Source organism: Oreochromis aureus, linkage group 4, assembly GCF_013358895.1.
Source record: "Oreochromis aureus strain Israel breed Guangdong linkage group 4, ZZ_aureus, whole genome shotgun sequence".
In the NCBI taxonomy this organism is placed as follows: Eukaryota; Metazoa; Chordata; class Actinopteri; order Cichliformes; family Cichlidae; genus Oreochromis; species Oreochromis aureus.
The window spans coordinates 28,895,021-28,907,712 of record NC_052945.1 but is presented as its reverse complement, the minus strand read 5'-3'; the positions used below and the strand labels follow the sequence as shown (position 1 = coordinate 28,907,712).

The following is a 12,692-nucleotide window of genomic DNA, read 5'->3' as shown; positions in this document are numbered from 1 at the left end:
ACTGGTTTTGTAACCCTAAATTTTAAGGTAGACAACGTATTATTTTACCAAAATCATGATAGAAAAAAACAAATATATTTGTCAATTATACAGCAATTTAATGTAAAAATGCAACTTTCCATAGCTTTTTACGGATATTTGCAGTAAAAAAAAGTTATAATATAATAATATTTACAGTAATTTGTTGTTAATTTAACAGTAATAGGATAGACCCTATTATTGTAAATAACTGTAAAAATAACAGAAATATGTTAAACCTTATTAAAACCTTTGACAGTAAAAACACAGTGAAATTGTATAACAAATTACAGCATTTTATTTTGACCAGATACATTTTACGGTAAATTCCTGGCAACCACAGCTGCCGGTATTTTACCGCTAAAAATACAGTACAATATGAGGAACATAAATGGTTTACCGTGACATTTTACATTTGCAACCGCTAAATATAGAAAAATCTAAAGATGCTCATATATAACCAAGGTAGTGAATATTACTGATAAACAATGAGAAAATTTGACATACCATTTGAAAACAGACTAAACATATCATTTTCTCTATTCCTACAAAACAGCATAGATCTTGAGAATACAGCATGTGTCCATATATATGGCTGGTAATCCATGGAGGAATGAATAAACATGAAACAAAATATTACCTGCCCCTGACCTATCAACAGTAATGAGTCACTGGGTCCTGCCTTGGTGAAGGAAAGGACTCAGTGGAGTTTCTAATGCGCATGGTGTCGAAGATACAAGCTCTGCAGGAGTACTTCAATGTCCATCAGGAGTTCACTTTGGACTGGCAGGATCCCTCTGCAGCAAAAATGGACAAAGTTTGATCAGTGCTTGAGCAAAATGCACAGAAATGAACAAAACGTGCTGCCAAAAACAGATCTAATGATAAATGATTTCTTAAGTGTAAAATATACAGTTCTTAAAGGATAGCTATTGTCAAAATGCAACCTGGGCTGGGTTTTTTTTTTTTTTTTAACTGTAAACGAGACAAACATATATCTAAAAGCATAATTACGACAAACGAGCCGCTTTTGAGATTGACCGTGATTTTGTTTTGTGGTCAATAGCCAGTGAATGGGAATACTAGGGGCGGGGCATAAATTTGAGCGCATCAAAATCGATACAGTAAAAAAAAAAAAAAATGCCCAGGTTGCGTTTTGGCAATAGTTATCCTTTAAATCTACTTATGTAAAAGTGATACATACAGGGAGTGCAGAATTATTAGGCAAATGAGTATTTTGTCCACATCATCCTCTTCATGCATGTTGTCTTACTCCAAGCTGTATAGGCTCGAAAGCCTACTACCAATTAAGCATATTAGGTGATGTGCATCTCTGTAATGAGAAGGGGTGTGGTCTAATGACATCAACACCCTATATCAGGTGTGCATAATTATTAGGCAACTTCTTTTCCTTTGGCAAAATGGATCAAAAGAAGGACTTGACAGGCTCAGAAAAGTCAAAAATAGTGAGATATCTTGCAGAGGGATGCAGCAGTCTTAAAATTGCAAAGCTTCTGAAGCGTGATCATCGAAAAATCAAGCGTTTCATTCAAAATAGTCAACAGGGTCGCAAGAAGCGTGTGGAAAACCAAGGCGCAAAATAACTGCCCATGAACTGAGAAAAGTCAAGCGTGCAGCTGCCAAGATGCCACTTGCCACCAGTTTGGCCATATTTCAGAGCTGCAACATCACTGGAGTGCCCAAAAGCACAAGGTGTGCAATACTCAGAGACATGGCCAAGGTAAGAAAGGCTGAAAGACGACCACCACTGAACAAGACACACAAGCTGAAACGTCAAGACTGGGCCAAGAAATATCTCAAGACTGATTTTTCTAAGGTTTTATGGACTGATGAAATGAGAGTGAGTCTTGATGGGCCAGATGGATGGGCCCGTGGCTGGATTGGTAAAGGGCAGAGAGCTCCAGTCTGACTCAGACGCCAGCAAGGTGGAGGTGGAGTACTGGTTTGGGCTGGTATCATCAAAGATGAGCTTGTGGGGCCTTTTCGGGTTGAGGATGGAGTCAAGCTCAACTCCCAGTCCTACTGCCAGTTTCTGGAAGACACCTTCTTCAAGCAGTGGTACAGGAAGAAGTCTGCATCCTTCAAGAAAAACATGATTTTCATGCAGGACAATGCTCCATCACACGCGTCCAAGTACTCCACAGCGTGGCTGGCAAGAAAGGGTATAAAAGAAGAAAAACTAATGACATGGCCTCCTTGTTCACCTGATCTGAACCCCATTGAGAACCTGTGGTCCATCATCAAATGTGAGATTTACAAGGAGGGAAAACAGTACACCTCTCTGAACAGTGTCTGGGAGGCTGTGGTTGCTGCTGCACGCAATGTTGATGGTGAACAGATCAAAACACTGACAGAATCCATGGATGGCAGGCTTTTGAGTGTCCTTGCAAAGAAAGGTGGCTATATTGGTCGCTGATTTGTTTTTGTTTTGTTTTTGAATGTCAGAAATGTATATTTGTGAATGTGGAGATGTTATATTGGTTTCACTGGTAAAAATAAGTAATTGAAATGGGTATATATTTGTTTTTTGTTAAGTTGCCTAATAATTATGCACAGTAATAGTCACCTGCACACACAGATATCCCCCTAAAATAGCTAAAACTAAAACAATCTAAAAACTACTTCCAAAAACATTCAGCTTTGATATTAATGAGTTTTTTGGGTTCATTGAGAACATGGTTGTTGTTCAATAATAAAATTATTCCTCAAAAATACAACTTGCCTAATAATTCTGCACTCCCTGTAGACAACGCAGCCCTAATCACAATCATAATTTGTTGGAAAACGATTTAAGTTTCCTATTGATTTATCATAGAACTTGAAGTTAATGGCTGAATGCATGGTGATGAGACCTATCATTCAATCTACATTTTATAGCGTATGAAACTGCTCACCTGGACATGAACCTGAGCTCGGCTGATTAAGATTAGTGTCTCCTGTCCATCTTTCTTTAGCAAAACTTGAATAATACCACTGCTTACCTCTTATTGAATCTTTGGGTGCAGACTTAATTGAAGAGCCTCGTATAAACAGGCAGGGTGTGATGTTTAGGGAAACCAAAGAATACAGGCGCCATCATTTCTGCCAGAAGACTCATGGGGTGCAACGAAGCTTTCATTGTGGACTGGCTAGATACCTTCTGCATTCAGAAAGAAAACAAGAAGGGCATACACCATAAACAATAATAACTGACAAAAATAATGAGACAAGAAATTAAAGTAACAAAATAAGTGCAAATGAAGTTTCCCTGTGTTGCAGTGTAGCTGAATGTTTTTCAACAATTTGATTTACAGTAAAACACATACCAAATATTTCCAGCCAAGGTTTGTTTCAATCTTCAGCATGTTTTTCCTGCCATTGTCTTGAAACTGTTTCATCTGTCCCTCTCATTTGATGCTGTTTACAAAACAAAAACAGCAATATTGTAAAGGGAAAAAGGAAATGAATTTAATGGAAAAAAAAAAAAAAGATTATGACCTGAAATCTCACCATTTCCTGAGAGTCACAGGTCCTTTGAGTATCCTTATGGTTTCTGCTCAAATTCAGTGTCTGAAAAGGGCAGGAACAAAACAAACCTTTTAATCATAAAGAGAGAGTTCTGACACTGACGTTCACACATCGCCATTGCACATGTAAACGAAGAAACCACCGCCACACCAGTGACATGGGTGGGGGCAGAGTGTCTTCGGTAAAATGAGCCTTAAACGCGCCATACCTGGTGTATGTCTGCTTGCAGCCTGCTTCAATACACCGAAAGAAACAACGTGGCTCATTCCAATGCAGTTTACAATGAAGCACGTAGCCCCTTGATGACTGAACTACCTTACCACAGAAATTACAGGTTAACATAACTCCATGTACTTTGGTAATTCCTCCCTAGCAAATTAAGCACGCCAAACACAGAAACTAATCCAGAGCAATGCTTCCCTCGCAACAGTAATGCTAACTCAACTCACAAATGCTAACTAAATTCACAACCTCACTCATAAAAAAAACGAACTGCTAAAATTATCTATAAACGCTGGGCTGGTGGATTTTTATAACAGAGATAACTTGAAGTTGCATGTACTCACCTCACCTCGAACTAATTGTAAGCTGCCAGGATGTCTACAAATTCCGAAGATGCTGTGGTCCAAGCAGCAATAAATGGCGCTAATATACGAGTTCAAAACTGTGTCCGTTAGCGAAGCCAACTTGAGTCTCCTGCATGAAAAAAAAGAGCGGTTGGCACACAGCTCAGCAGCGCCCCGCGCTATTGGTCATTTTCAGGTGACGTCATCCCGCAATGTAATGTCGCTCTTTGTTTCTTTAGGAGGTGGTTCGAATTTGATCAGAAGTCACGTCTGCAGACCGCTGCAGCCACATCTTGCCTTGCTTCCCCTTTTTTGGTGAAATGGTTCGCTCATACTGCACAATGTTGCTACCAGAATTTTTTTCTCTGCAATTCGAACGTAAAACGTCTGTACACAGTTTACCAGCAGTTTAGCTACCAATCAACAGCGATCACACAAACTCAAAATTTAAGGCGGACCCACTTAAGGTGGTCTGATAATATGGCGTGAAACACAACAACATAAAGTTGTTTTAAAATAATAATTAAAAAGATTATTGAAATCAATTTTATTCACAACCATAAACTTTATTTTTAACATCTTCTTTTGCTGTTGATTTTTTTATCAGAAGGTTAACAATGATATACTGCAGGCCTAACTTTTAATCTGTATATCAGTATCTGAATTTTAAAATAAAAAAAAATACTATCAATTTTATTGTCTTTCACTGCTGATATTTGCTTTTTTTTTTTTTTTTTTTAAATGGTATTTACTGGTTGTATTATTACGGTGGACCCTATTGTTTAACATCTTGCTTCTGTAAAATGAATGTTTTGTTTGCTTAAAAATCTACAGCTTTAAACTGTGAATTCCAATGTGCACAACCCGAAAAGATGTAGTTTTACTCAAATAATACCGTAAAATCTAAGTTTTTCAGACATTTTCAACATTACAATATTTAATTGTAAAATGTATGCATATTTATTTGTTTTCACAGACAGTATTTATAATTTCAACATTTTATCACAGTAAAAAACAAAGTTTTATCCAGTCTCACAATTAACGGTTAGTCAATCTATTTAATACAGTAAAAGGAAGTTTTTGGTTTTACACTCCATTACCGTTGGAATTTGACGGTGTTTTGCTGTATATTTTACTGACTTTTTTTACAGTGCATGGTGCAGTGATTTGTACTGATGTCTCACAGCAAGATGGTCTTTTTTATATGGAGTCTGCATATTCGCCCCCGGCTTACATGGGTTCTCACTGGGTACTCTAGCTTCCTCCCACAGTCCAAAGACATGCATGGATGAGGCTGGTTGGCAACTCTTGAATGGTGGCAGGGGGTGAATGGTTATCTGCCTCTCTGTGTTAGCTCTGCAATAGTACAATAGTGGAAGAAGATGGCTGGACAACACACAGTAGGGTTAGATGGGGGTTATGCACTATCTGTCTTTGAGTTCCAGCAGCAGCATTTATTTTTAAGGTCAGTAATAGAATAGCCTTTTGTTTTCATTGTACCTGTATGAATATATAAATACATACAATACTTAAAAAAAATAAATAGCAGATTTATTGCCGACAATGTATTTTATTTTTTCATAGACAGGCTGTTCCTCTGTTTAGTAAATGGATGGTTAATTAAACATCTTACACAAACATCATACTAACTTTGTTACTGGAAGTTACAAGTTATACTTGCTAATCTTTACTAATGAATTTTCTTCATATTATTATTCATATTTAATATTAATGATGCTTCTAATTATATTTTAACATATATAACCTACTATAAACTACAACTAAAACTAGCTGTCAGGTTAATATAGAGTAGATACGCTGATAATCCAACCCTGTGCTTCCAAACCTGGCCAGCCGGTGGCGCCACTCACTGATCTCTGTCGGCTGAAAAGCCGCACGTTCCCTTTTTTTTCTGCGGCACCAAAACGGAAGCACTTCATTGGTCCGCGAGGCCAAGATCAAGACCAGCGCCTACAGAAGAAGCGAGGTAAGCTGTGAAAATGCGGGCGCGTGTTTTAATGTGTGTGACATTTGAGAACGTGTTGTTCTCAAAGTGTCCGGTTTCGGTGTTCGCGTGCTGCTTAACGCGAGGAGGCAGCGGCGGGGGAAGGTTTAGGAGGAAGAGGAGGAGAAGTAGGAGGAGGAGGACGAAGAGGGCAAACTCATACGTAACGTAGATTAATGGAGCACGCGAGCTGCCGGTAGATAAGCGGCAAACACAAGATGTTAGGCCGAGAAAACGGCTCAGAGAGCTGGAGGGGAGTGGGCCGTTCTCAGTGGGGAAATTCTGAATACTTAAAGCGCTTTATCCATCGTGGGATTAAGAAAGTGTTTCTCAACAAGGCAACATGGCTGAGTGTGTTCTGCCAATAAACTCGTTTGTTCACGTCACTCGTTATATGACGCTCACGAGCCCTAATCACGTTAATTAGCGCTGATTCTTCATTAAACAGCTCGTGCTCGAGAGCTTAAACCGTGTGAGACTAGAAGTTTTTCACTGAGTGACTCAAAACAATGTTAGCTGTGAGTGTATTATAGAGGATACTCTAAGTGATTATTTCTCCCGCACACAGCACGTGACGGTTGCAGGTTTTTTCTGCAAAAAAGGAGAAAAGATGTCATAATCATCTAAACCAGGGGTAGGGAACCCCAGGCTTCAAGGGCCGCTGTCCTGCAGGTTTTAAATGTCCTTGATCCATCACAGCTGATTTAAATGGCTAAATTACCTCCTCAACATGCCTTGAAGTTCTCCACAGGCCTGGTAATGAATTAATCGTTTGATTCATTTGTGTTGACCCAGGGTGAGATCTAAAATCTGCAGGACACCGGCTCTCGAGGCCTGGAGTTCCCTACCCCTGATCTAAACCCAAGTGGACCTCAGCCCTTGTTCTTGGGCCAACAGCTGAGATCCTAATGATATTTAATTAAATAATACTGAATCTAAAATCCTCCAGAAAGTAGCATTACAGAAGCTCTAACTACTGACTTTTTTAAAATATAATTTTCCTTAAAAGCAGTCCAAATGATTATCCCTTGAACTTTTTTCTCCAACTTGCCTGACAGATGTGTCAGTTGTGTACGAATACAAATCAGTCCAGCATTTGTTGCCTCCTATCCCATCTATCCAGACAGCTTATTTGCTTAAACCACACAGACCATTTCCAGTAGTTCCAGTTTTGGAAATGGGCAATTTGCTGACATAAGAAAAGATTACCTGGTTTAGCCTGATATTTTTTTTTTTTTTTTTTTTACTTATGTGTTAAAAGCAAACCTATTGTGCTTTTTCTGAATTTGTTGGTGAATGCTTATATTCAACATGGCCAAAGTTTCAAATAAAAAGGTCAGTGCATATACAGGTAATCCCCTGGGAGCCAAAACCTGAGTTCAAACAGCACTGATGACAATATGATGTCAAACAAAGCAGATCATATCACATTCTCATGTAGAGGTGTGTGTGTGGTGGTGGGGGGGTTAATACAACATTGTATTGTGATATTTTGCGTGGCATTATTGCATTGATACAGGAACAGAAAATATTGATAAATGAATTAATAAATTAAAATACTATGAACAAGAAGGCTCACGTCATGAGATGACGAGCCGAGCAAACTCACATTAAATCAGCCCAACTGATAAACTGTCAAACGCTGGTTACACTTAGCTTTACAAAGATGCCTCCTAATTCAGAGCAAGCTAATGACTCAGTCACACAAGCAAAACTAGGACAGCGACCTCCTTACATCTACACCGGTGGCTTTCTGGTGATTGTATTGAATTTTTTCATGTTCTGCAACCTGGTCGTGATTAAATGGTTACCACACAACCACTTTTGATCACAAGGTGATTGCGCAGGTCACCTGATAGGAAGTAACCTTTCTGCAAACAGTTGCAGTCTGATTTGGACTGAGTGCAGTCACTTTGAGAGAGATTGTTGAAGGTTTGGAGATAACTGTTGTCTAATATATAAATACAGATGGACTGCCAACATGTTGCAATCAGTCTGAATGAGTCTTTGTCAGCCAGCAGGGTACACCCTGGACATGTCGCCAGTCTGTCGCAGGCCTAACAAATAGACACAGACAACCATTCACGCATAAATATGATTTATTTATTTTTTTAATTACACTTTATATTTGTTTACCGGATAAACTGGGACTTTATCGACAGTTAAACACTTTATCGACAGTTTATACCAAGTGCAGCATAAGAAAAAAAGGGATCTTAAGCCTATAAAATGGATTATTTAGAATAGTAAATTATGCAAAACTACTTTTGTACAGGTCAAGAATGAAAATATGGAGCTGGAAATAAATATTGTGGGTGTCACCATGTAATTAATTTATCACTAACTATAGTCCTGGAAACTGGTGCCAGTTTGTAAAGCTCAGGCAGGGTTTAAGAGTGGATACGGGATATGTTTATTTTTAAACATATGGGACCTATAGCGTTTTTGGATAGATTTCTTAGTATTTTTTTAAATCTTATAATCTGAAGTGTCTGAAATGCAATATTAATATTATAAGTAACACTTATCTTCTGTATCTTTGCCTGTTGTGCAAAGATGGCTCACAGGCTGCTGCTACGAAGACTCTGGACACTGTCTGTGAACGATATCCGCTGCCTCCCCAGGTCCACTGCCTCCGTTGCTTCCTCTTGTTATTCCACATCCCTTCAGTCCACTACAACCCGGGTGTCCTTCCTCTCCCCGTCACGAAGTCTGCCTCGCGCCCTGCCTCACACCTCCCGCCGAGAAGTCTCCTTCAATGTGCAGGACAGCGAGGACTTTACAGAGAGGGTCATCAACAGCGAACTGCCCGTGCTAGTGGACTTTCATGCACAGTGAGTACCTCAGGGAGCCCAAGGAGAGTGACTGTATGGATGTATTAAATAATTAAATAAAACTAGGGATAATATAAATGGATGAAAAACAGTCCCACCCTGGCCACCTTGGTGCTAAAGCTCCGTGCAGTTATGCAGATACAGATTTGCTTTGCAAATGTAGATAATATTCAGTTCAGTCAAAATATCTGTATCAGTGCTGACGTGTGGCTGCCGTTTGTACACGCTTTCCTTGGAAAAGATCTTATTCCAACACTGCCCTGCCTCTTTAAAACACTGCAGGTGTTACATACAGCATGTGCTGTTAAAAATATATACATGTACAGTGGTGACTTAAACTCTCAAGTCCTGTAAGATTACACGACAGCTGCTCAAAAGTCCACAGTGGACACAGCATGTCTCACAGATAGGAGTGCATTTTCACAGCTGTTAGGTTGTTTGTCATTAATACAGTGCAGCCCACAGGCCTTCTTCACACAAGACATTTTTACTAAATACTAGCTCTCTTTCACAGTAGCTACTGAAATAACACTGGGGACTTTTTTTTTTCTGCCCTACTTTTCCTTTCCCTTGTAATACGATGCTGTGCAAAGGTTTTGAGTCTCCCTTCATTTCTTTGCATGTTGTTAGGAAAGTGCAAAATGGATGCAGTGCTTTATTGAAACATGCAAATATATATGAAAATACACTACGTGAAACAAAAATGGAGTCAGTATTTGGTATGGCCACCTTTTATACTTCAACACAGTCATCTCAAAGCTTTTCTTTGGCGGGGGGGGCCTTGTCCAGTTATAATGGTGTCAGGGAAGTACACGATGCATTATTACTCATATTTTATCTTTAAAAGGCTGTTAGCTCGGGCTCTGCTGTGTTATTGGCACTTTTCGATTGCATGAGGGTTTTCACGGTTCTAATAACTCTTGGAGGTAGTATCGTCCTTCCTTTGTTTTTGTTTATTGGCTCCAACTACTGTGCAGATAGTAGTTGTGAGCATAAGAGGACCTCAGAGTGACGTAAATGTACGGTGACTGGTCCAGATGTAAGTGTATGTACGTAAACATTGATACAACATTATCTTTGTAATCAGACTCTTATCTTTAGCCTTAAAATGGAACAAAACACTTAGACGTGCACAAACGGAGAAGTCCGCAGCCAGAACTAGAACAACCAAGTTACAGAAATTGCTGCAGTGAGAATGCATCGTATAGCATCAGGTTTCTGTTAAAGTCACTGAAATGACAGATCCTTCATCCTGGCAGCAGTCACACTGTACCGTACCCACACTGCTGAAAAATGCATGTGTATGTATATTATCATACCCACTGCACCTTATTGGCATATCAGAAAAATCTCTGTGACATGTTTTTTGGTGTATGTAGTACACAGCACTTCTACATGGTATAAATTAATCTTGTACTTTTTTAATTTCTGTATTTTCAGCATTTTAGCTTTTTTTTGCCTTATGTTTTATTTTTAATACTTTCTAATATGTTTGATTCACTTTTTTTTTTCTTTCTGACCCTTGTGCTGCTGTAACAAGAAGGATTAACACAGTCTAGGGCTAGTCCTTCAGTAGAAAGGTCTGTTAAAACAAACTGCAGACCTCATTTAGTTTCTAGGTCATCAGATGGTGGATGTGAGGATGGCACAGTTTTGTTCTCTACCTCAGAAATTCAGAGTTTTATTTATTAATGCTGGCAAAGTGTAACTGTGTGTAAGCACTGGCCCATTTCCATCAGGTTTCCCAGCATGCCATTACAGTGAGCCAGCATGCAATATACCAAGTCCTTGAAACCTGCTCCTCCTACAAGCTTTTATGTGCATTTCTTGCCCTGTGCTTCTCCTAGTATTCAAAGTCTAACTACGCCCTTGCACTGAAATATGTTTATTGGTGTTAACGACATCTGTGCTTTTCATTCTCTGACTAGTTTAATGTGTGCTGTGAGAGAGAGCTCTATTGTTTTGTTGAAAATAATTTACTGTTTGTCTCCTTTTGTTTTTTTTAGGTGGTGTGGCCCCTGTAAGATACTCGGACCAAGGTTGGAGAAAGCTGTTGCAAAACAGAAAGGCCGCGTTGCCATGGCAAAAGTTGACATAGATGACCACACAGACTTGGCCATTGAATATGGGGTGAGACCTAGTTAAAGTATATCTTCATGGCGCTCCTGTTTGGTTAATTTCTGCTGTGCTTTATTTTGTTTTATTAATTCAAAGTGTCACTAGTTCTGTCTTACAACGCGTGGCCTTGTCTGCCCTCAGGTCTCTGCTGTTCCCACGGTCATCGCCATGCGGGGAGGTGACGTCGTCGATCACTTTGTGGGGATCAAAGATGACGATGAGCTGGACTCATTTGTCAGCAAAGTCATTGGACAATGAAATCCACCTGTCCTCACCCAGCCATACCCCCCACCATCGTCGTTCTCATGCTGTTCTCTCTGATTCTGGCACGGCCGGCGAGCCCTGGGCTGCCATTTTGAGCCTGTTTAGCAATCACTATTAAGTAAACAAAACCTAACCACAGTTACAGCTGGCAGACTCTCAAATGCTCACACCCATCCCTTGACATGTTGCTTTAGCTGTGCATTGTCTCTTCGAGCTCTCTCTCTGTCTCCCTCTTGTGTTTTTTTTGTTACTAGTCAAGCGATGGGTGTGTGCTCCATTTTGCAGCAGTTCCATGTTTTCATAATGTGACTACTCTCGCTAAGCTGGTGTGTAACAGTTTTCTGTAAAAACTCTTAAGTTTGGATGGAAAATAAATGTGCTCTACTGCACTCATTGTGTACAATGTTGGATGAACATTTATAGTTTTAGCGGTGCAGGGAATTTAACTTAACCTGACAATACTGAGGTTGGTGACAAGGTTATGTGTAGTTCCTGCTCATGTCCACACGAGGGCAACGTTTCTCTAACATCACAGAGTCGCACACAGTCATTTTACAGGGTTATGCCTAATACTGTGAGAAAGGAAGGCGCATGTGCTTCTGTGTTTCTCTCCTGGTCCTGACTGTGAAACTGAAGTCGAGCGGGAATTGCGATGAAGATTTTTAGTTTATTACTAAAATGAACTCTGTGTACCAGAAACATGACCAAGTGAAGTAATAAAGGAGTAAAAAGATGTTGTGTATACGGATTGTTTGTGGTTGTGTGTGGGGTTGAGATAGAGACGAAGGCTTGGAGCTGTGCTGTCCCTAATGACACTGATGCAATATCATAGTTTCCCTCCCTCAGCTGGTTTTACAGCACCCAGGGGATGCAGTTATAAGCTCCAGATGGATATTTGTGTTGTTTTTACTTAAAGGGGATTAAGTTTTCCTTACCAGGCTAATGGATGAAGTTAAAGTAGCTCTGGATCTCCTTACCTTGCCTATCTGGGAACCTTGGGGCAGTTTTCAAAAAGACACATCCTTTAAACTCTGAAGTCCAAGTCATCATCAGTGTCTGTCTCAGAATCTTCTCCCCCACAAGTCTCCATAGACTTGACAGTTAAGGGACCAAAAACTATTAATTCTGACATGAATCAAAAACATGAAACATCCTGGATTCATCTCCAGGAGGTGACACAACCCGAGCCACGGGGAGTCGCAAGCTACAGTTAACCTAGCACCAGTCTCAACCCCAGATAAATGGGAAGGTTGCTTCAGGAGGGGTATTGGTATGAAAATCTGTGCCAAATCAGAAAAGTGGACATGTCCGTCTGCTGCGGAAATAAGGGACCAGCCAAATGTACCTTCTTCTTTAAAG

At 39.8% G+C, this 12,692-nt stretch overlaps 1 protein-coding gene and 1 long non-coding RNA gene across 4 annotated transcripts; one reads left to right on the top strand and one right to left on the bottom strand.

Annotated features, from left to right (window-relative positions):
- Nucleotides 1-2,892: 2,892 nt before the first annotated feature.
- Nucleotides 2,893-4,396, bottom strand: LOC120439959. 3 transcript variants are annotated; one of them, XR_005612875.1, is made up of 4 exons: nt 4,113-4,396; nt 3,529-3,588; nt 3,345-3,435; nt 2,893-3,178 (listed from the first exon to the last, which is right to left on the bottom strand). It is a non-coding gene; the product is annotated as an uncharacterized LOC120439959 (long non-coding RNA). The 3 variants fall into 3 exon arrangements; XR_005612876.1 differs by having other exon boundaries at nt 4,118-4,396; XR_005612877.1 differs by lacking the exon at nt 4,113-4,396 and adding an exon at nt 3,755-3,777.
- Nucleotides 4,397-5,977: 1,581 nt separating this feature from the next.
- Nucleotides 5,978-12,066, top strand: txn2 (thioredoxin 2). Its single transcript, XM_031748305.2, has 4 exons — nt 5,978-6,099; nt 8,674-8,951; nt 10,958-11,081; nt 11,211-12,066. The coding sequence occupies exons 2-4, from the start codon at nt 8,674-8,676 to the stop codon at nt 11,325-11,327; spliced, it is 519 nt and encodes a 172-aa protein (XP_031604165.1). The 5' UTR covers nt 5,978-6,099; the 3' UTR covers nt 11,328-12,066.
- Nucleotides 12,067-12,692: the final 626 nt, after the last annotated feature.

Bases quoted from the DNA above. Each gene is read 5' to 3' on its own strand.
- txn2 (XM_031748305.2), top strand. From the start codon at position 8,674: ATGGCTCACAGGCTGCTGCTACGAAGACTCTGGACACTGTCTGTGAAC. The intron at 8,952-10,957 runs GTGAGTACCTCA...TGTTTTTTTTAG, and splicing joins CTAGTGGACTTTCATGCACA to GTGGTGTGGCCCCTGTAAGA. The intron at 11,082-11,210 runs GTGAGACCTAGT...GTCTGCCCTCAG, and splicing joins ACTTGGCCATTGAATATGGG to GTCTCTGCTGTTCCCACGGT.